We start from the raw sequence: 24,491 nt of genomic DNA, 5'->3' as shown, positions 1-24,491 counted from the left end.
CAGCAAATTCAGCTGGAGAAGCCCTCTGCCCCAAACATTGCTGCAACCACTGAACACGGGGTACTGGGGAAGCCCTGAGAGACATTCTGAGGTGTGTAAAAGGAAAAAGTGCCAGAGGACGTGGCGTGTGACCAGTGACTGGAGCAGATCCAACAAAGGAGGACATGACCAACTGAGAAGCGGTCTCTCAGGGGATAGCAGCAGAGAAAGCTAAAGGCAGGCAGCTGCTCCCTAGCAAGGTAAATAAACACTGTGTATACATCCGCTGAGATGAGAATTCCAGAAAACAGTAAAGGCGCTATGGGGTTTTTGCTCCCCCTATAAGCTTAAGTTGATGGGCATGCTGGTGGTGAATGTTTATGTAAATTATTTGACCATAGGGAGCCAAGCAGCAGCAGAAAGCCACCCTGATCAAGGTCAAGATATAATGCACTGGCCAACTATAACATATGGGTGGTAATGCCATATTCTGATGGTTTGTGTGAAGTATACAGTGTCTGAGTGCGCATGAGTCCAGAAGGTTTGCCCAGGATGGTACATATGTTGTGCAAAATATTAGTTAGGGACAGTCAAGTGGTCAACTGCATCCAAATGCCTAATAGACGACAAACAGGTAACATACTTATTTGGTCGAAATACCTAAATTGTGTTCTGGGATTCTTACGATCGATCTATCCTATTTTGTTACAGAAGGAAGTCATTTATTATCTGATCCTGGCTTTAACAACATACAGCACTTTGTGCCTCTTTACCATTGTCAGAGTTGAGTGCAAACAATTGTTGTTATCTACCAGGATGCAGCTTTCAGTATTACAGGTTGTGCAGTGCCATGGGGCCCAGGGATGGAAAGGACCCTCTTTACAATTATAGATGTATTTTACTGCTTAACTGGGGTAGGAGGACCCTTTGTCTTTCTTGGAGTATGGCCCTTGCTAACCGATCTATGCCACCAGATGGGTCTTTAGGTCTTTCAAGAAGTTGTTGTTGAGTCTAAGCCTAATTGGAGGCTAAATTATAAGTTGCATTCTGAGCAGATGTCTTTTTAAATATTTCCAAAATAATAAGCAGCTTCCAGTTGAGCCAAGTCCCTGGGTCATTGTCTTGGACTTCTTATTTTTCAGAATTACCAGTATTAGGTGGGATTTACTTCCACAGGCTCTCTGACTTCCAGTCAGCTGTAGTTTATCCTTCTGGTACGTGGTTCAGGTAAGAAGCATGGCTTTGTGGGCAATATACGTCATTCTTTGAAGTGAATTTAAGCTTCCAAGGTAGCCATGGGAGGACTGTAACAAGGTGCGCAGCGCTACAAAGTATTGACCACTGTAGCAGTATAACATATTCAGATATTCCCCTGTAACAAGGTGCGAAGCTCTATGGAGTACTGCCGAGTGTAGCAGAACACCACGCCCAGGTATTCTCTTGTAACAAAGTTCGCAGCTCTATGATGTACTGACCGCTCTATCAGTGCACCAGGTACAGATAATCCCTTGCAACAAGGATAGCAGCTCTCTGAAGTACTGACCTCTCTACTACACCATGTTCAGATCTTCCCCGCCCGTAAGTGAACATATTCCCGTAGTGTTTTCCCATTCTTTAGGCGCAGCTGAACCTGTGTGCAACACCACCGCCAATGCTCCAAGACATGTTTTCTTTTCTTTGGAATAAAATGCATTCTTTGCTTGCTGTGCTGAATGTCTACCTCCATTTTGAGGGCATATATCGGTGCACTGCAGAGTAGATTTACAGGTGCATCCTCCACATGTCCGTGCTTTAGTCACTCCACATATTTATTGGACAGACAAGGACCTCAAGCTCTTTCTATTTGACTAGTGTCTGCAGTGGAGAACCACTGGCAGCTTACAAGCACATTTTTAAGTGTATTTTTTTTTATCTCTACCACTGTTCCACTGTGCTGTGCCAGTGCATACGTCCTTTGTGGACAGGTTAAGCATGTCACTGATCTTCAGGTTCTGTGGTTATTATTCAGTTTGAGGTATTGGTGTCCCTATTCAAGGGCTCAGTAAAGTGGACGTGTTAAATGTAAAGCAGGGTGGGTCTGTCTTTTAAGGTGTCCTCACCGGTCCCTTAAAGATAACGTCTGCCTACAGTTGAAGCAAGTACAGACACTGATAGGACTGTGTCCGCAGCTGAATGGCTCTTCTAGCGTATTCGTGCACTAGAGGCCTCCCAGGTGCATGCCTTGTATTTGGCTGATTCGACTTGTGGTCCTGTAGAGACATGGTATTGGTAGAAGCAGCACGTCTTTTGTCTTTACAAAGCATCTCATTTATACTTTTCTGTTTCATTATTTAGTAATCTATGGGTTTGGTTTTTGCAGGCAGTTTTGAATAATTAACTTTTCCATGTTATGAGCGCTCTCTTGTGTGGATTGCACTCTCTAGTGCAAAGACACACAATCACCCTTGAAGGATGTAATTGCCTGCAATGAAGTCTGAATGTGGTATTTACTTGTGCTGCATGTTTGGTTCGATGGGATGTTGCTAGTACCGGTTGGCAGTGTGCCTTCTAGGACAAGGCACACAGATAGCAGTGCCTGCACAGTGCAAACCAGCAATCCATGAATAGTTTTTTCGTGTTTGGAGCCAATACTTTATATCATTGTCTAAGAGCAGTTACATGCTTTGCTCAAACAGACACTAAGAGTTCAAACAAACTAACCAAATAAAACACACGGTTAAACTCTTCGGGTAAAATAAGGCTAGCTAAGCGTAGAGACTCTAATGCCTCCCTGATTTTAAGATGGCAAGAAGTCAATGTATCCAAATTCTTGTAGGACGATATTTAATCTGTTCAGCCTTGATAGTCTCCCAACAGCTTTACACAGGCTATGGGTATCTGCAGGGGCGGTATTTAAGATTCTTGCCCCTTCTGCGTCTGCATTAATCAACTCCCAGCTACCTGACCAACGATATTTCGTGGCTCTGGCAACAGTTGGCCATATCCTTCTGAATATCTTTCTTTATGGATGTTTTCCCAAGCTAACTGAAGATCTCACGAGGCCGTAGATTCATTTATGCTAGGATGTAGACTTTTGAATCAGCGCAGATTCCAACGAATTAAAAACCATTCCCTATTGGCTTTCAACACAGTGCCATAAATTACTTTTTGCATTACCTAAAGTTTCCTACTAGGCTCAGCATGGGAGTTCTTCCGTACCTCAATAGTTTGGTCATTGTATTGTGCGTTACAAAACAAGTTATAGAAACGGATACACTATTGGCCCATTGAGTTTGACTTCATTGCAGTGTACAGACCAGTCATTGCTGGCCTGATGCAAGTATACTGTCCATTGAGGATAGCCTTGGAAGTCACCCAACATCACTAGGTGCATTATGGCTGACTATGTGTATGGTGCTACTGAAGTCTATGATGCAACTGAGGTTCAGCAATATTTACTTGAATTATATTGATGGGCCCAATAAACAGTGTTAACCATTGAGGAAGACTAGGTAAACCATGAGATTGAAGTCAACATGCTTTTGTCTAGGAATGGGACACCACTACAACCTATCAGTAGTGAGGCGTGTCACCTACATGACTCAAATTAGGATGAAGACCTCCACATGTTAGACTCTACTAAAAGGTTTATGGGTTGTTCCCTCTCATCAGACACACAATTTGGTTTTATTGACACTGACTTCACTAAAGTCGTATGGTTCTTTAAGGCTGGATTACCTATCCTGTGTTTAGCCCTAATGCTCCAGCACAATTAATGTGCTGCCATGTGGGATCTAAGCAGTGGAGGTCAGGGTCTCCAAAGAGGAAGATATTCTGTCCTATGAGACCACACAAGTGGCCCAAAGCTGCCAGAAGGCGAGGTGGATTTGACAGCAACAAACATTTTCTTTCATTACACGTCTTGCTTGCTTTTTTTTAACACTGTATTTCAGACCCCTTGTCATGTGACAGCAACCTTTTTTTAAAATTACATTAAGATCCTATTATCGAAATTCAGAGGGCTCTGTAATAATTTCTAACGTTATTCTTCTCCTATTCGCCTTGCCTTAAACAGAGGATGTCCAACATCCAAGCTTGTTGTTAAATTACAAACCCATATACAGTGAATTTACACCTAGTTAGAAATATAAAAACCTGCAATTCTTTCCATGGACTTTTGTTTTTGGTTTCAGATTTGCATTGACCACCCCATGAACCACAAAAACAGTCTTGACAAACAAAACTTAAGTCTGTATGCCTATGCTCAATTTAAATTGCATATTTCAGCTCGGGCGTGCTTAACGACGACATAGGAATATATTATATAAGCTGCAAACTCATGGATATAGGTAACATTTTCCTCAACTTGTGTGATCTCTGCAAAATCTATCATTGAATATACATTGAACCTAAATGTGTAGCAGAATGTGAACCTATGCATAGTCTATATTGCAGTTCTTACCCTTCCAGAAAATTGGTTGTTTTAAAGCAGAACCAAATATAATTTCTTAAAGTGTATGATCAACTTGTGTCTCTCTTTTAGCCTAGATGTCAATACAATGTTTAATGAAAGTCTGTCCTGAGGTTTTTGTAGCTGCGTTGTAGGTTTTCAACTAAAGCTAAAGCAAAGTTCCCTAAAAATGCCACTGCAAATCACGGGTCATTAACAAAGCTGGATACGTTTCACATTACCACAATACAATCTCAACGTATAAATGACTTTCCCGTAAAGTTGCTGTGTGAAAGCAAAAAAAAAATACTTTTTGACTTGCGACTTGCGTAGTATAGTCAGTATTTTACTTAAGAGCCTTCTCAATGTCTAGTGTTTAAAGTGATCTCTCAAAATAATTCTGTGGATAAGTAAAAAACATCAGGTACTCAAAAGACTGATTAAGATGAAAAGGTGATAGCACCTTAGACAAAAACCTTGGTTTTCATGTGAGACAACTATCTTTTTTATAAATGTTTAAATACAGCTCATAATTTACAAAGTACGTACTTCACTTACTCTAGGAGGTAACAGCTGTCGGAAAAAACACCTGCCATCAGAAATCTTCATGTATGAATGCATTAATTCAAAAGGTGTGCATGTGGCATGCAAATTTAACATTTATATTTCAAGTAGGCTTTGAAAGTGTCATGTGTTGAAGACTTTATTAATAACATGGAGGCTTGATTAACTGAAACTTTGAAAATGAGTCCATGTTGAAAATCTTCTAAGTGAATTACAACCTCTGTCAAATGAACTGGAATTGCTCTTTCCCACCATTTAATCGATGTGGACTATTTTCTGCCAATCAAATGGCATATGGAGTAGATGCTTCTGGACAAACTGACTTGAATCCTGAGATCAATGCCCTATTTTTTTAGTATGGAGTTTTAGAATCCATGGTGCCCGGGTTAGAGGCACATTTATATTTCATTTGGACAACTATGAACCATGGTTGAACACATCCTCATATGCAAATAGCAACCTATGACTAGATTTGCACTGTCACTGTAGACCTCTCCCTTGGGTAGGGGCTTTCCCCACCCAACACCATCCAGAAGTCTGCTCCATTTGCAATGTTGCGAGTTTTGAGTAAACAGCAGCCCTCCCCTCCATAATGGCACAAAGGCTACCCCTCCCTGCAGTATGCCCCTGCTTCATTGCACAAATAATTAGCAATTGCATCTTACAACGCACCAGTGGGCCATAGCTCCAAGGTTCCCAGCAGACAACCCCAGTGAAACTCAAAAAATAGCCCCAGCACTTTGCCCCCTCCACTGTACAATAGCTCAGAAACCTCGGGTTCTCTTGCCCCTCTATATCTTTTCAAAATAAATAAGCCCCTGCACCACAGGCCACTACAATGGGCATTTGGCCTTTAGCCCCAGGATTCAGTTCACTGGGCAACTCTACATACAATACACATCTCATGCCCCACTTCACTCCTATCCCCTCACCCAGCTATCCTCGTAAACAAAGCCAGCCTAGTATCACACCCTACAAAATATGTTGCGCTTCCAGACTACTTTTATTTGTAGGCACTTCCTACCTCAGGGTGCAAGGATCTACTGATGTTACAGCGTTATCAATGCCTCTACCGTATAGTTTAATTAGACTGCATAATAACCCTACTGATTCTCATTTCAAAGTCTAATAGTTAACTTGCACCAATGGTTTGTCGTGCACACCAACTTGACTGCATGGTTCCTGGATAAAGTGAGGTTGCTGGAATCATGGAGGTTTTCTCTGGATTGTGGTTCGAAGCTCCATGTTCTCCACTGCTCCACTTTTAAAGAAACATTCGCAGATCTTCAATGATGACATTTTCCAAAAAGCCATGGATTCTTTTTTGGAGCACACGCAAGAACTTTGAAACCGCATGGCAGCTACCAACAATCTGAAGAATCGGTCCCTGTGAGCTGTCCCATCGAGGGTACTGGCTAATCAGGCCTTTGACACACTCCTGCAACTAAAAGCAAAAGGCATTAAAAAGAAAAACAACTTGGAATATTCCAAACCCAACACTAGACGACAGGTTGACAGAAGCATCAAAACTTCACACAGAATTCATTTTCAAATGCAACTATTTTTCATGCTCAGGAGTTACCTTGAAAATGTGCTTGGCTTTGATTTGTTCCTGCTGAACCGATGCTGGACAGCCCTGCCAGAGAATGTGGGTTTTCTATCACTTCTACTTCCTTGAAACACTCACTGCACGCAGCCAATCCAAATGCAATGTTCTGCTTCCCCTAATTTGTGGAATTATATTTTCTTTATAAGGTTTGCATACATGAAAACCATTCCCTCCCCACCCAGGCTCCTGAGTGATCGAATTGGGCACACAAAGAGAAACAACAGGAAACCCAGCTTTATATGTTTTTATTATTAACATGAAATAAAGCACACCCTAACCTCCACGTGTAAAGGGGTGTAGTACAATTCATGAATTGGCTGGGATAATACTTGCGCAAATTTGAAAAACAAAAGGAAAAGAGAAAATAAAAGATGAATAAAAATTCCTGTAAAAATTAAAGGAAAACAAAGGGAAGAGCAATAATTGAAAGACATTACAGTGTCCTAAATTAAACATGAGCTGAGAAGAAAAGCCTAAAGCATTGTGTTAGTGGGGAATTTGCGGAAGGCTAGTATGGTGGGCTGCAGGTGAGTGCCCACTGTTAAAGGTGCAGCTGCTGTAAAAGCTTGAGAAGAGTTTTCCTTTCCTATACTTCAGGACCATCAATCGCAGAATATCCTGTGCCTTGCCCTGAATCTGCCTGTAAACAGTAAATTGGATGGTAAGGACTTAGTGCCTTCTACAATATTCAAGACTCCGGATTTGGAAGGGTAAGCGATGGAATGAAGAATTTATGCAACAATCTCCAATTTACAGATACTAGCGATCAATTGTGCAGCTGAACACAGCACATCCTACAGGGACAAGAGTGATAATCAGGACAACCATAGACACGGTCATTACCAACATCAAGCCTTGAAAAACGCATGGTCTAGATACTCGTTTTGAAGTCAGGATCAGAGATAAGGGATTTAACTTCTTTGTTAAGTCAAGTGACTCGTACATGATTTTGCATGAGGGTTTACATTTTGAGACCAAAACAATACCTAATGGCCTGCCTGTGGACAACATAATTTTGGATTTAAAAAAAGTAGCCGGTATGGAAAGCCGTGACTGAACAGGAAGAGGGTAGAGTGACGCTTGAATCAAAGTAGGTTCAGTTATCACATGATTTAGTTTTGAGGTAGTGATCTGGCAGCCAGTATTCAACAACAGAGAGGCAGCCCATCAAGCGATGGACATCTCCCACGGATGATACTTAGAGGCATCAATGTTGTGGTGGAAGGAGATACCAGGGCTATGCACTACATAGTCCCTTGCACCCATGTGGATTTTGAGCTAAGTTAGCAACATAAGGCAATCTGTAGGAGGGGTGGATCAGAGCTGCAGGCCCACAATCAAACAAAATCCTCGTCGACAGAAAAATGATTTAATGCGGTGCACTACAAAAACCCACAGTTCCCATGCAAGGAAATAAAATATGATTTTCCGCTCAAGGATCTATCATGATGGAGGTCCCTATAGTTCTAGAAGCACCAAGAAGTAGGCACCTTCATTCTCTATCACATTCATAGCATTATCCAGTACCTGAAGGAAGGTGCATTAATGTTACACAAGGGCTGGATGTCAGCTTAAGTGTGAAGTTCATGTTATTGTCTAGACGTTTCACAGTGCCCTCGGTGCCATGACACAATGCATGCCATGCACGGCCTTCATTTCATGCCCGGCCAGTGTCTTACAAAGTATTAAAATCAGAGACTGAATACTTTGTGGAACACATTTGTCTTCAATAGACAGCGGAAGCGCAAACTGTTAGGCAGTGAGACATGGACAAGGCTATACTTATGACTGCATAGAATGTACCTCCATACAGCTGGACATTAACTTTGAAAGTGTCATTGTGACTGAATTTGGTGAACCAAGAAGTCTTAAAGGACTTGGGCTACTTATTCCTAGTGTACGACCAATTAAAGCTCGGTATACCAAGCAAAATATCTTAAAAGGAATCTTGTCCCATACCACCAATACGTGCAATTAAGGCAGGATTAAGTGATACCAATGTTTGAGGTTGGAAATAAGTATCTAATTTTTTCTTCATATTCTGAAGAGGTTGTTTCATTCTGGTCTTAACCATTGACCTCATTAGTATAAACCAGGCGCGTTTGGCTCACTGCCCTAACCAGGGACGGCATGTGCTTGACTTGGAGATAAGGAGTCACATTCTTAAGTAGTAATGGATCTGTGATGGGAGAAACGTGCTAAAAACCAAGCATGGAAATATCCTAAATTTAAGGATCCAGTGAAGGAGCGGGAATTTGCATGATCTTAGAGGCACGGTGAGTTCTTTCTGTGACAAACTAGGGGTAAGCTTTCAATGAATCATAGCATCAGCAAAAAGGAAACTACCACAGGCTAATGGACAAAATTTTCAGGCAGACTGGAATAAGATTACTGACTACAGAGTGGCCTCTTGTACATCAATGTCAACCAGAAGTTCTCCAAAAGGTGTCAGGTAAATTTGGAACAAAATAGCAGTGGCTTGTTCAGCATACCATTACAATACTTGGGAACTATCTCTGACACGGCTTGAAAAGAACCGTAAATGTAATTATTGAAGAATGCGTTTATCTCACAGACTCTGGCGCCTTAATGGGCTATATCAGGTGCAGGAAGAGTGTGTATGCGATGAGAAATACTAAAATAATTTTTTTAGAGCTATTACTTCAGAACATAGTTTGACACTGCAATAATTGGCCTTTGTAGCTAGAAGTGTTTTCATTTAGAGGCCTTTGCACAGCTAAACATGCTAGACAAGCAAAATTGTTTTTATTTTCCAAGTCCTCTAATTTGGCATTTTCTTCTCAAAATGGCGGAGTGAACCAAATGGCAGATATATAAGATCTACCATAGAGGCTAGATCGTCTGCTACTACAGAGATTATGGAAAGATATTCAGTATCATGAATACTGGCAACAGTCTCCGAAGAAACAAAACATACTATCGAGCCCAAACACCATCCAATGGAAAAAGCCCCAGGATGTTTTTGTACAGGAATAAAATCAGAAGGCGTAGGGGCTACAATTGCCACTTAAGTCCTGGAGTGAGTGTTTGGTGGTGTTACAAAAGATGAGATGATTGTGCTGGTGCTTTGGGGGTACATGTACGAATTAAGGTGGGCATGACTGGGCCCCCCTACACTTGTATGTGCGAGTAGAGATGAGCTATAAAGGATGACTCCTGATATGGTGTGAAGGCTTGAGGAGTGCGGATGTGGGGCTACAGGAAACTTAGTCTGCGGGTGATGGATGACGTGGTTGTCCTCTGCGGCGTTTGTCTGTGCCACGTACAGGCCTACGGGTTGGTGAAGCCATAGCTGCTTCCGGTACCTCCACATCAGAATCTTGTTGTGGAGGGCTGGTTTGCGTGGACAATGTAGTCAACTGGGCAGGATCTTGAACAGTGGCGGGGTTTGACATGCCCACAAAGTGCTCTATTGCGGTGGCTATGCGGCTAAACACATCCAGGGTTTGGTGGTGGATCTGGATCAGTTCCTGGTGCTGCGCCACTCTGTCCTGATGCTGTACCATTAACAGCTGCTGCAGGTCATGGCGAGTATGATGTATGGCGGAGGCCACATCGGAAGTTGCATCTGTCTGTGCCAACATGCTCTGGCTGATGCCATTTATGTCTTGACGGAGCCCTTCTAAACTGTTTTGTATTGCAGTGAGTGATTCCTGTACAGTCTCCGGCTGCATATAGAAGTCTGACTCCCATCCGTTCTCTCCACCCCTGCTCATAGCTCCATGCATCCACTGACTGTGACTCATTTGTGGCAATGGCGTACGCACTGGGGTATTGTCTGGTGTTGCCTCCTGGCTGGTGATAGGAGGGCCTTCAGGAGACATGATTTGAGAAGGATGCCCAGGCGATCCAATGCTGGAGGGCTGTGTATCAAGGTTTGGGGCCATCCCATCATCCTGAATGTCCTCTGCGAGCAAGTGAGAGGTGGGCAGTGATGAAACTGTTCCATAGATATCTATGTGTGATTTCTGTGGCTGCAACCTTGATACTTGTCCATCCGTCGACCTAGAGCTGGTAACAGCCACAGCGTTGGGTCCCTGCAGTAAATGGGTCTTGTCGTCACTATCTGAGTCCTCTTGATGATTGAGTGTGGCTTGGAGATCAAGGAGACTTTCCCTTCTCTTGGAAGTTCGTCCCTGGCTTGTCGTTGGCTCATCTGGGTCTACTTTAATTATTGTCACATCTGCAGAGGAAATAAATATGTACAACAGTCAAATTCTCAACAATATCGACATTCAGAGGTTAACGGAGAAACAAACATATTCTCCGACATGATTCAATATTAGCATTCACAATGACAATACAGGAAAGTACCTTGTTTATGGGCATATCATTCATCTCCCTATTTGCAAAGAAGGCGAGGAAATGCTTCATGGCTCTCTGGACAAATGCAGTTTTGGAAAAGGTTGTGTACAGGAGAATGAATGCAGTAGTCCGTGAGATAAGGGCGTAGATATTGCATCTCCTGAGGCTGACAGGGTACTACTGTAAAGGCATGATTGGTCAGTGTAAAAAATTAGGGATAGGATAGAACATCAACGTACTGGTCTGGCCATGTTATGGTCATGTGAACACTGTCCAAGTTCATAATGTGTATATTCTCGGTGTGGGTCTAGGATCTAATTACACAAGAAGGTGGTCATGAAAGTTACTTGATGGGGTGGCAGGTGGGTGGATGTATCATATAGCATATGCAAATACAAAGGTATGCAGTTCCTAAGGGACGTGAAAGGGTAGAGGGGGAGGTGGAAAAAAGGGGGGAATTAGGTGTAAGGTGTTCAAAATCTAGAATTTGGACTGCGAAAGGAGTGGCTCCAATAAGGAGCATGGGCCCTCACACACCCCAGATGGTGTTATGCTTCATCATAGGGCAGCTCCTCGTTGGGCCGGCGATGCAAAGCCCAACAGACCCCACTGGGGGGCTCTTTGCCGGAGGTCTTCTATAGTTGCCAACCTTAACCTAGAGTGGTGTGGGGGTGTATGTGTATAGAGTAGAAATAGGGAACAAAAGTGCAAGTAAAAATAGCTAGGAGATTCCAAAACCAATTTTATTCACTGGATTCCTCTGCTACTATTAAAAACAACCGGCTGTCAAAGTTGTGGCTGGAGAGGGAAATTATACCTGCTGCAGATCAGAATAGTGTGTGTAAGGTGGAGTAGGTCGACATGTTTCATGCCCTGTTCCATCCAATAGGATCGGTGGCATTTCTTCAGGAGAGGAGATCCTCATCGACTCTAGCAAGGATGGTCAAGAATGTGAAAAGAGAGATCACGCCATCTGTATACTGTACCCAAATAGTAGTCCTGTGTGCAAGTGAAAGTGTGAAAAAAATAAAAGTCTACCTTCTGGAGAACACCTAGAAGAGGATAGAGGAATGACCCCAACCGAGATGTCCGTAAAGCTCGCTCACTGGCGAGGTAAGAACAACTCTACACGAGGTCCTCCACGGCGTACGTGAATAGTGAAGGAAGGGGGACCCCCTCTAGGATTTACTTTCAGGTCAGGGAGTAGAGGGGAAAAGAACAACAGGCAACTGAAATAGCTCCCTCTTGACCTATAAATACATTTTTCATTGGAGTGGTCTCTCAAACACAGGGCATATACCAACGATATCTACACCAAATGTGAATTATTTTTCATTTTATTCCATTTTCAGTACAAAAATCACTTTTTTCATTTTATTATAATTTTCGAATGTGACAAATATAAAAATCTATACATATAACAATAAAGCTTCAGAGAGATTATTCTTCACCATGTCGAAGCTATGCATATATGTCTATTTCAATTCATAAAAACATAATTGAATATATACAACACAGGTAAAGAGCCACACACATACACACCACATATATACTAACTAAACATCCATCCTATCACATAAACAACAAAAATTATGTCCTATAGCATAGAATCTGGTGTCCTCTACATGACCCAAGTCATGTGATTTTAAAAAGGAAGGAGAAGGTCGACGCGTTTCGGTGGAATTAACAGGAGTACGGACCACCTTCTTCAGGACCAAGACAGATAAGTGCGGTATAGGACCTCTAAACCTGGGATGTAAATCTGAAACAATATACACAAGAAATACTTTTAATTTTTCATCCACTTATGCCCTGTAAAGCTTAGTAAGTACTTAGTTATATTTGAAACAACAAACTGGAACCGGACCCACACTTCAATTCTCACAAGTTCTCATCACCCAGTGAACCTTATAACCCATTCAGAAAGATGTGATACCTAGTTTTTGAGGATACAGAGACGGATCTATTTTAGAAAATGTATTTGATAAATACCTCTATAAAAAACGAACATATATGTAGAGATATTTTTTTAGGGATGATAATACGTCATCTAGGTAAAGAAGGACATAGAAATTACTCCTTTCTGGTCCTTACTGTGTTTAGAAAATGATCTAAACATTTGCTCATCATTCAGTACAACATAGTCCACCTTTATTACCTGGCGGTTAGGCGCAGTCAGATGTGAATCCTTTTTAGTCAGAGTAAAACAAGCAACCAATAGCTGAAAAGATACATCTCCCATGATATATCTTTTCAGCTATTGGTTGCTTGTTGAAAAAAGTGATTTTTGTACTGAAAATGGAATAAAATGAAAAATAATTCACATTTGGTGTAGATATCGTTGGTATATGCCCTGTGTTTGAGAGACCACTCCAATGAAAAATGTATTTCTGTAGTAGGGGATCTCTGTGTATAGTCATAATCTAGTGAATAGTCCCGCCCATGTGCGTGGACCCCGGAGCAATCAAAAATAATCTCTTACAGTGTCAAAAAATGCAGAAAATGCATAGACACTTAAGAGAGAATTTAAAGACAGATAATGCAGCCAAAAAGGCTACACTGTCCAGTACTTCAACTAGAAATTCCACCATAAAATCCACAAAACAGCAAAGCCTGTACAGATTTCCCTTGCTTAACAGCAAAAATCCCTCAGGAATGATAGAGAGAAGAACCTGGACAGACAAGCCCCATAGGCTGCCATTATGTGGCTTAATTAGGATACTGTGCCTTTAAGGAACCTTCCAGAACCTTCTCCCAGTATCCCAGAATGCATAGCAGGTCCAACTTAGTTTCAGTTCTTTTTTCCGGCTCCTGCAAGCAGGACCCTGGAGCATTGAGCTCTCCCTTTTCAAGGATTTTTGTTAGTGTTTTACACTAATTTCGATTTTTGGTGTTTTTAAAGTACTTTGGTGTCTTTCTTTCTGTGTTCCTGCACTCCTTTTTGTCCATAATGCCTGCATTATTCGACAAATGCCCTGAGTGCTCAAGGAAGAAGGCCAAGTCAGACTCCCATGAGGTCTGTATTCTCTGCCTTCCCTCTTCCCACATTCCTGAGGACTGTGTGATCTGCAGAGGCTTCTCTGGAAGGACCCTGAAGGAGAGGAAGAAGATCAGGCTTCAGGGACTTGAAGAGAGAAGGTTGAAGGCACGAGGTGGGTCAGGAGGGGCTCCTTCTACCCATGCTGAGGCCTCTGGGGGGCTCCCCAGGGGCAGGAAGACCAGCCCTCGCCCAAGATCTCCGTCTGGGTCAGTTGCGCTGACCACGACGTCGAGGGGGCGGTCAACGGCCAGTTCCAGGTCTCCCCAGGGCTCTGGGTCGAGAAAACGTCGCCGTCGAGGAACGTGTTCCGGCCGCCGTCGAAGCCGGTGTCGATCTCCTCGTCGTCGGTGTCGAGTGGTCGACATCGGAGGGCACGGCGTCGGCGCTCACCGTCGAGGCTACACCGCCGTTCGCCTTCGAGGACATCGTCGTCGAGGGGATCCTCGTCGTCGAGGCCGCCGTCGAGACGGAAGGCGTCTCCGGCGCCGAAGAGGTCGACGTCGAAGCATTCTAAAAGACCGACGTCGAGACGGTCAAGGAGATCGACCTCGAGAAGGTCCGAGAGGTCGACGTCGAGAAGGTCCAAAGGGTCGACGTCGAGACGATCCAAGAGGTCGACGTCGAGGCCGGCGAAGAGGTCGAGGTCGCCGTCGAGGCACCATCGCCCGTCGTCGAGGTTTCGTGGTTCGTCGATCTGGTCGTGGTCGACGTCGAGACGGAGACACGGTTCGACGTCGAGAAGTGTGAATCGGTCGACGCCGAAGGACCGTTCGGCGTCGAGGGGCCATCGGTCGTCGTCTGGGCACCGATCTTCAGCGTCTGGAGGTCCTAACGACAGGCCCAGGACTGTGGGGGGCTCCCCACGCTCCGGAAGAGATGGTGGCTCGCCGGGAGCGGCGCATTCCGGGGTGGATACTCCGATGAAGCCTTCTACACCTCCTTCGCGGCCGGCTGTGCCGAAGGGTCCGCCTCCGAAGGCCCCGACCCCACCTCCGAAGCCGGCTCCGCGGACCCCGCGTCCGGTTACTCCTCCACCCCCGGTCCCGCCGAGGGCGGTGTCGATGCCTAAGTTTCCGACGCCTCCGAAGAAGACTCCTAAGAAGCCTAGGACTCCTGACCCTGGGAGGCCGAAGGAGCGTCCGAGGCCCAAGAGGTCGAGGTCTCGCTCGGGGAGACGGGACAGATCGAGGAGTGGGCATGGATCTTCCTCACGATCCAGGCGTCACCACAAGAGACGTCGGTCCAGGTCACGTTCTGCCTCTGGGACCCGTTCCTACTCTCCCACGCTGTCCGATTCGCCGGAGACTAGGGTGTCTCCGATAGACGATATAGGCACGTTTCAGGAGGTTCTCCTGCGTGGAGCGGCGAAGTTGGGCATCAAGGTTGAAGCGCCTGCGACTTCTACCTCTGTGATATTTGAGACATTACACAAAAGGCACTTGTTTCGCCCCCTGTTACCTCTGGTGCCGGGACTCCTTGAGCCCGCCGAACAGCTATTCCTGACGCCGGCAGCGGTGAAGTCTGCGCCTTCCAGGATCCTAAAAAAGTACAGGGCTCCGGACTCAGACCCAGCCTTCTTGAGGAAGGACCCGGTACCGGATTCAGTCATCGTGACTGCTGCACGAAAGCTTCATGCCACCTCCCCTGCGTCCACGGTGCCTCCGGACAAGGAGAGCCGCTGGATCGATTCTGCTGGTCGTAAGGCGTGTGGGACATCCGCCTCGTCGATGAAGGCCGCCAGTGACTCGGCTTTGCTGGGGCGTTATGACCGGTCCCTGTGGGACTCGATGGAGCAGTTCGCAGACCTTGTCCCTCGAGACCGCAAGGAGGACTTCATGGAAATCGTCCAGGAGGGGATGCTGGTCTCTAACCAGGCCATTGGCGCCGCAGCGGACATATCCTTGCTGTCCGCGCACGGATATTGCCATGGGATTCACCAGAGACGCCATGCTTGGCTCAGGTTGACGTCACTGAAACCGGAAGCACAGCAACGCGTGGCGAATCTCCCGTTTTCCGGAGATACCCTCTTCGGGAAACACGCGGATGACGAGATGGCCAGGATGAAGGCCGAGGCGGAGACCCTGACGGCAGTGGGCTTGGAGAAGCCCAAGGAGAAGAAACCCTTCCGACAGTACCAACGTCGGTTTGGGTCGCAGGGTCGTGGAAGGGGTCAGTCTGCTGGACAACATCAACAGCAGCAACAGCAGCAGCAGTACAGGCGGCCCTTCCAGAAACGCCATGGTGGTAGAGGTCGTCAACAGTCCTCTACCGCGACCAAGGGCCCGGCCGGGTCCCGTCCCTGAGCTGTTACTTCCCCCTCGTCCGTTACCCGCTCCGGTGGGGGGAAGCGTTCAATTTTTTCTGGCAGAGTGGAGAAAAATTACTCAGGACAAGTGGGTGCTGAATATTGTTTGCAATGGATACAGTCTACGTTTCACCAGCCCTCCTCCATCGATTCCTCCCGTCAGCTCGCAGTATCAACTGAGCGAGCTTCAGGCGGAGGCGGACATTCTGCTAAGGAAGAGGGCGATCGAAGGCGTACCTCTGTCTCAAAGAGGAAGAGGTCTTTACTCTCGGTTCTTTCTTGTCCGCAAGAAGGACAAAAACGAGTTCAGGCCCATTCTGGATTTGCGACAGAGAGAGAGAGAGAGAGAAACTTGTTTATTTAGACCTTGGTCTTTTAAACAGTACAAAACATACACGATCAGGATCGAAAGAAGTACGAACAGATAAAATTCTACAACAACTTAAATAGATAAAATTCACTGCATGTTATTGGAAAGTTAAAAGAGGGTGGTGCCCTCAGAGATGCAACATACAATGCACCCTATTTTTACAGAAATCTCATAATCGCTAAAAGGATAAAATTGAAAATTTACATTTATAAAACTTTAAAATGCCTTAATAAATCAGTGCCCCTCCTTCAAAGTCTCCCTTCCAAATTCTTTTAAACCCTTCAAAAATTTACCCAATCCGATTGCAATTTCTAACGTGGGCATATCGGTAAGTAGGCAGATGGCCTGGGCACGTGAGGTTATCTTATGTGATAGGAATATAGGACGTAAAAACAATTTCCTTATATCATGTACAAATAAGCAATCAAGTAAAATATGCAGCATATCCTGGCTTAGGCCACGGCCACAGTTACAATTACCTTCTGGGCCAATCAGAGCAGACTTTAGTTTTCCATCAATCTTCCAAGGGTTAACCCCAACCCGAGTTCTAAGAATTTCATATCTCAGAACTTGGTTGGGCAGTATGTCCAAATACGGGAACCAGCCATCATTAACCCATGACTTTTTTACCCACTGGACTGATTTTTTCTCTGACATATAAACTAGGTCCTGCGCCTTGGAGAGTGACTGGCCTTGTTCCCTAAGAGATTTCTTAGTAAAATCAGCTATCAAGGCGTCCTGGGAGAATTTCACATTAAGTCGCCCTGTTACATTCTGGAGAGTTTTACTCACATCCTTTGCCCAGGCAAGGTTACTTATTTGGATCTCATCTCTACACCATTGTGAGACCTTAAGTGTCACTCCTGGGTCTTGGCGCTTCCAGAATCTTACCAGGGCCATTTGGGATTGTACAGTCCATGAGGTTAGCCCTAGCTCCATTCTTATTGCTTGAACCATAGTGCAGTTCGGTAAGGACAATAGCGTTTTTAAAATTTTTCCCTCTTCCTGGTCCCACTCATGTTTACCGCTCAAGTATAACACTTCAGCCCCATACAATACTTGGGGGGGGATCATTGCTCCAAAAGCCTTTAACATTGGTTTGTGAGTCATGTCACCATATTCTTTGTTAAACCTAAATGAGTGCGCCATTTTAGCGCACTATCAAACCAGAGGCCTAGATATCTATATTCCTTGACTGCCTCTAGTTTGTCATTACCCAAAAACCAGTTAAAGTTCTTCTTACTCCTTCCAAAACATAAAACCTTAGTTTTTTCCATATTTACAGTCAGAAATTTCCTATCACAATAGCTTTTAAAAACATTTAGTTTCCTTTGAAGTCCTAGTTCTGTTTGGTCCAAGATGACTAGGTCATCAGCATATAGGAGACAAGGCACTTTATGCCCGCTCATTCTAGGGCTTGCGCTTCTTTCTACTTCAAGTGTCACAGGGAGATCTGCCAGAAAGATTGAAAATAACAGGGGTGCCAAAACGCACCCCTGTCTAAGGCCATTCCCTACCAATATCTTATGAGTTAGTGACCCATGCGAATCTCTAATAACCTGGGCCCAGTTCCCTCTGTGCAGATCTCTCAAGATCATCAATAAGCCATCCGGAATTCCATATCCTGACAGATCCTCCCAGAGTTTATTACGGTCCACTGAGTCAAACGCGGCCCGAAAATCAACGAAGCAGCAATGCAACTTCCCATTTTGTTCTATTGATTTCCGGGCCAAGGCCCATAGGGCAAAGCAGTGGTCTATTGTGGAATGGCCTTCTTTGAACCCGCCTTGTTCTACTGGAATAATTGCTCTCTCTTCTGCCCAAGTCTTTAACCTGCCTAATATTATTTTAGCAAATATTTTTTCACCAATATCAAGTAGGTTAATAAGTCTATAGTTCCTTGGTGCATTGATGTCCCCTTTTTTGTGGATTGGTCGAATTATCGCACCCTTCCAATTGCTTGGAAGTATCCCTGATTCTAGGATTACTAAGAACATTTGGGAGAAGAATTTAGCCCACCAAGATGTCCGTGACTTAATTATCAGGGCAGGCAAGTTATCTGGTCCTGAGGCTCTTGTTAAATTTAGGGTTTTTATTGTGTTAAGTACGTTTTCTTCTGAGAAGTCTGGTTTTAGGTCATCTACTAGACCTCTCCAGTCCCCTTGTACTTCCTCTTCGGTTTCTCTCCCCGGAGGGTATAGTTCTTTCAAATAATCCTCCCAGGCGCCCTCAGCTACCACACAATTCATTGAAGCAGATGAGGCTTCAGTTACTGAACGGACGAGGTTCCAGAATAATCGTATATTCTTGGATTCTATTGCCTCCAGCAGTTTCCCCCAGCAGTTGTTCTTATGTGCTCTTCTTGTACTATAAAGAAGCATTGTATATTCTTTCTTTAATTTTACAAGATATTCAGCTCTAGATTTATCAAATTTTTTACGCAAACTGCGCTGTTCTCGCCTTAGTTCTCTTTTCTTATTTAAACAGGCTACATTGTACCAACTTCCCTTCCTAACCTGTACACATTTGCGACAGGCAAACAAGTGGATTCGCAGAGAAAAGTTTCGCATGCTGTCGTTGCATCAGATCTACCCTCAGCTGCAACGAGGAGATTGGATGTGTGCCATAGATCTACAGGACGCATACTTCCACGTGCCCATTGCATGCAAACACAGGAAGTTTCTGCGATTTCAAGTCGGCGCCAATCACTATCAGTACACGGTGCTACCCTTCGGGCTGAAGTCTGCACCCAGGACATTCTCGAAATGTATGGCAGTGGTAGCAGCACACCTGCGGAAGAACAAGGTGTTTGTCTACCCGTACCTGGACGATTGGTTGATCAAGGCCTCCTCCTTCTCGGAAGCTCAAGCACACTTCCAGAAGACGTGCGTTCTCTTGAACAAGCTGGGGTTGCACATCAACATGTCCAAGTCGGTCCCGATTCCGGTCCAGTGCATCCAGTACTTGGGAGCCTCCATCAATACGCTGTCAGCAAGCGTGTCTCCTTCGGAAGAGCGACGTTTATCGCTCGTTCGGAAGGCTCGGGCTCTCATGGACACTCCGTCTACGACAGTGTCTTCTCTGCTGGGATCGATGGCCTCTTGCATCTTCCTCACTCCTCACGCACGGCTACAGATGAGACCTCTGCAGGAGTGCTTGGAGGATCAGTGGGACCAGAGGAGAGGTTCTTGGGACGACAAGATACGACTGTCTCTACATGCTCTTCAGTCTCTGAAGTGGTGGTGCTCGAAGGAGAATCTCCTCAGAGGGGTTCCCTTCCACAAGGACATTCCCACACAGACCATCGTGACGGATGCGTCTCTCCAAGGCTGGGGGGCGCACTCCGGAGACCTGCAAATTCAAGGGACGTGGTCCCCGACGGAGTCCACGTACCACATCAATTTCCTGGAACTGAGAGCTGTTCACTTGGCACTGAAGGCCTTTCATCCGTCCTTTCAGACCAACTCTCTGCTTGTTCAGACGGACAACACGACAACGATGTACTACCTCAACAAGCAGGGGGGCTCGAGATCGCGCACTCTGTCGCAGGAGGTGCAGGCGATCTGGCACTGGCTTCTGGCTCGAGGACTGTCGATAACGGCCACCCATCTGCCAGGTGTGCAGAATGTTCAGGCAGACGAACTGAGCAGACTCATTCAGGAAAACCACGAATGGGTCATAAACGACGAAGTACTAGGAGAAGTCTTCGCAAGGTGGGGAACTCCAGACGTAGATCTGATCGCCACCGCCGAAAACAGCAAATGCCGAGGCTTCGCCTCCAGGTACTACCAGCCGGGGACGCTGGGGAACGCGTTATGGATCAACTGGTCGAACAGCTTTCTGTACGCTTTTCCACCAATTCCCCTGATTCCGGCGGTTCTCATCAAGCTGTCCCAATCCAGGGCGAGAATGATTCTGATTGCCCCGGAATGGCCCAGACAGTGGTGGTTCACGGACCTGCTCCACCGTTCTCTCCTTCCTCACATGAAGCTGCCGTGCAGGCCGGACCTTCTCACGAAGTTCGGGGGGCGGATGGTGCACCCCAACCTCTCGTCTTTGAGTTTGGCGGCATGGCTCCTGAAATAGTGCAATATGGCCATCTGAATCTCCCAGAGGATTGTATGGACATACTGAAGGAGTCTAAGCGTCCTTCCACTAGGACTTCCTATGCTTACAAGTGGAAGAGGTTTTGCATCTGGTGTGGGTCTAAGAGCTATGACCCTACGACATGCAAGGAAGATGTCATCCTTCCATATCTGCTACATCTGGCGCAGTCGGGCCTTAATGTCCATTCCATTAAGGTTCATCTGGCTGCTTTGACTGCCTACAGGAAAGGCCCTTCACAGACTTCCTTTTTCCAGATCCCTGTGATCAAAGATTTTTTGGAAGGCTTGAAGAAAGTGTTCCCTCCTGTCAGGCTTCCTTCGCCTTCATGGGACCTGAATGTGGTGCTGTCCAGATTGATGAAGGAGCCTTTTGAACCCATTCATAAGGCTTCGTTGCAGCACCTGTCCTGGAAGGCGGCGTTCCTCGTGGCCATTACATCGGCCCGCAGGGTGAGTGAGATTCAGGCATTGTGTTGCCAAGAACCTTATACTGTATTTCATAATGCTAAAGTTGTTATGCGTACTCACCCTAAGTTTCTTCCCAAGGTTGTTTCTGATTTTCATATCAATCAGACTATCAATTTGCCTACGTTCTTTCAGAACCCTTCATCTCCAGCGGAAAGGTCTTTGCATTCCCTGGATGTGCGGAGGGTGCTGAAGTTTTATCTTGATAAGACTAAAGATATTCGTCGGTCAGACCAATTGTTCATCAATTATGGCTCGGTCAGGACTGGTCTTGCTACCTCTAAACAGTCCATCTCGAGGTGGATTGTGTCCTGCATACAGTTGTGTTACTACAAAGCTAATAAGACCTTAGGGGGCAAACCTAAGGCTCATTCCACCAGGGGCAAAGCTGCTACGACAGCTATGCTCCGTAATGTTCCCATTGCAGAGATCTGCAAGGCGGCCACTTGGAAGTCGGTCCATACCTTTGCTAAGCATTACTGCCTAGACTCTGATGCCAGGGCAGACGCTCAGGTTGGGCAGGCTTCGCTGCGGAATCTGTTCGCACAGTAGTGGCGTTACTTTATTCTCCACCGCCGCTTGGTGTGGGGATGGGCTTGCCATTCTATTCACTAGATTATGACTATACACAGAGATCCCCTACTACAGAAGGAGTAGTTTCTGTCCTGTAACTCCAGTTCTGTAGTAGGGGTATCTCTGTTATAGTCATAAGCGCCCTCCCGCCTCCCCGGTGGAGAGTTATTCATGTTCATAATGCTACAGGTCTGGCGTTTTCTGCGCCTTCAAAAAGAACTGAAACTAAGTTGGACCTGCTATGCATTCTGGGATACTGGGAGAAGGTTCTGGAAGGTTCCTTAAAGGCACAGTATCCTAATTAAGCCACATAATGGCAGCCTATGGGGCTTGTCTGTCCAGGTTCTTCTCTCTATCATTCCTGAGGGATTTTTGCTGTTAAGCAAGGGAAATCTGTACAGGCTTTGCTGTTTTGTGGATTTTATGGTGGAATTTCTAGTTGAAGTACTGGACAGTGTAGCCTTTTTGGCTGCATTATCTGTCTTTAAATTCTCTCTTAAGTGTCTATGCATTTTCTGCATTTTTTGACACTGTAAGAGATTATTTTTGATTGCTCCGGGGTCCACGCACATGGGCGGGACTATTCACTAGATTATGACTATAACAGAGATACCCCTACTACAGAACTGGAGTTACAGGACAGAAACTACTCCTTATAGATCAAGAGGGAGCTATTTCAGTTGCCTCCACGGCGTAGGACCTAACCACAGCCGGACATCAGCGGGGAGCTGCCCTATGATGAAGCATGCCACCCTCTGGGGTGTGAGGGCCCGTGCTCATTATTAGAGCTACTCCTTTCGTAGTCCACATTCTAGATTTCGAACACCTGACACCCCATGCCCCCCCCCATGTTTTCCACCCCTCCTTCCCCTACCCTTCCACGTCCCTTAGGAACTGCATTCCTTTGTATTTGTCACATTTACTAGGGGCCTGTATGCTGGACCTACCAAGCCCCTGTCCCTCTTGTTTAAATTGCTTACTTATGGCTTGAGGATAAGATGTCGAACTAAATATAGTTAGGTTTATACATGTTTAGACAGCAAGTTCGGATAGGAGTGGATTTGTGATACAGAGAGCAGAGCGCAGAATTAGGGCACCCAGCTCTACATCAGGTGTTATCGGAATGAGGACGATGAGAACAGCCAACTTGAAGATCAATCTGAGTTGTGGTGGTTTATGTCTGTGATGAATGTCTTTGACAGATTAAGGAATTGAGTGCTATGGTTTAAGAATTCCATTGAATTCTGAAGTCACATCCTTAGCAGTAATGAGTAGTCAAGTCAAGTCAGAAATTTGTATAGCACGCTACTCACCCAGAGGGTCTCAAGGCGCTTAAGGAAGAGGGGTTCGCTACTGATCAAACAGCCAGGTTTTGAGTTGCTTTCTGAAGGAGAGGTGGTTCTGTGTGAGACGGAGGTGGGTGGGGAGGGAGTTCCAGGTCTTGGCCGCCAAGTAGGAGAAGGATCTTCCTCCCATGGTGACTTTTCGGATGCGTGGAATTGCGGCGAGGGCTTGGTTGGACGAACGTAGTTGGCGGGTGGGGGTGTAAAAGGTCAGGCGAGTGTCGAGGTATCTAGGTCCTAGGTCGTGGAGGGCCTTGTGTGCGTGGGTGAGGAGACGGAACGTGATTCTCTTGTTGACGGGGAGCCAGTGCAGGTCTCTCAGGTGACCGGATATGTGGTTGTGGCGAGGTATGTCTAGGATGAGTCGAGCGGAGGCGTTTTGAATGCGTTGAAGTCTTTTCTACAATTTGGCTGTGGTTCCGGCGTAGAGGGTGTTTCCATAGTCCAGTCGGCTGGTGACAAGTGCTTGGGTGACCGTCATCCTTGTTTCGGTGGGGATCCATCGAAAGATCTTTCGGAGCATGCGTAGGATGTTAAAACATGATGATGAGACGGCGTTGACTTGTCTGGTCATCTAGAGGAAGGAGTCTAGGATGAATCCCAAGTTGCGAGCATGGTCCGTTGGTTTGGGTGCGCTGCCTAGGGCCGGGGGCCACCATGAGTCGTCCCAGGCAGAGGGGGATGATCCTAGGATGAGTACTTCCGTCTTGTCGGCTACGTCTTTCATCCCTTTGTGTAGGTTGGTTTTGGCGGTGGTTGGGTCTTTGGTAAGGGAGAGGATCAGCTGGGTGTCGTCTGCGTAGGAGAAGATGTTGAGGTTGTGTTGGCGTGCGATGGATGCGAGGGGACTCATGTAGACGTTGAAGAGGGTGGGGCTGAGCGATGATCCTTGTGGAACGCCGCATATGACTTCGGTGGCCTCTGATCTGAAAGGGGGAGGCGGACTCTCTGGGTTCTTCCGGCGAGGAAAGAGATGATCCAATCCAATGCCTTATCTTGTATCCCGACGTTCCTGAGGCGTTGTACAAGTGTGCGGTGGCAGACCGTGTCGAACGCTGTGGAAAGGTCCAGGAGGATGAGGGCCGCAGTTTCCCCGTTGTCGAGCAGTGTCCGGATGTCGTCTGTGGCTGCGATGAGGGCGGTTTCGGTGCTGTGGTTGGCTCGGAAGCCAGATTGTGAGGGGTCGAGGGAGTTGTTAGACTCAAGGAAGGCGGCGAGCTGACTGTTGACGGTCTTCTCTATGACTTTGGCGGGGAACGGGAGGAGCGAGATGGGGCGGTAGTTCTTAAGTTCGGTGGGGTCTGCTGTAGGTTTCTTCAGGAGGGCGCTGAGCTCGGCATGTTTCCAGCTTTCTGGGAAGGTAGCGGTGTTGAAGGAGCAGT

General features: G+C 46.0%; 1 protein-coding gene across 1 annotated transcript in view; it reads right to left on the bottom strand.

Moving 5' to 3' along the window:
• Nucleotides 1-6,810: 6,810 nt before the first annotated feature.
• LOC144799165 (uncharacterized) overlaps nt 6,811-24,491 on the bottom strand; it is a 43,621-nt gene continuing 25,940 nt past the window's right edge. The window contains exon 2 of the mRNA XM_078670391.1: nt 6,811-10,785. Within this exon, the coding sequence (XP_078526517.1) occupies nt 9,809-10,785 (977 nt within the window). The 3' untranslated portion in view covers nt 6,811-9,808. The remainder of the gene's footprint in view (nt 10,786-24,491) is intronic.

The sequence above is a fragment of the Lissotriton helveticus genome, chromosome 12, assembly GCF_964261635.1.
Source record: "Lissotriton helveticus chromosome 12, aLisHel1.1, whole genome shotgun sequence".
NCBI classification, from domain to species: domain Eukaryota; kingdom Metazoa; phylum Chordata; class Amphibia; order Caudata; family Salamandridae; genus Lissotriton; species Lissotriton helveticus.
Note: the sequence above shows the minus strand (reverse complement) of the source record. Positions and strands in the feature narration are given on the sequence as shown.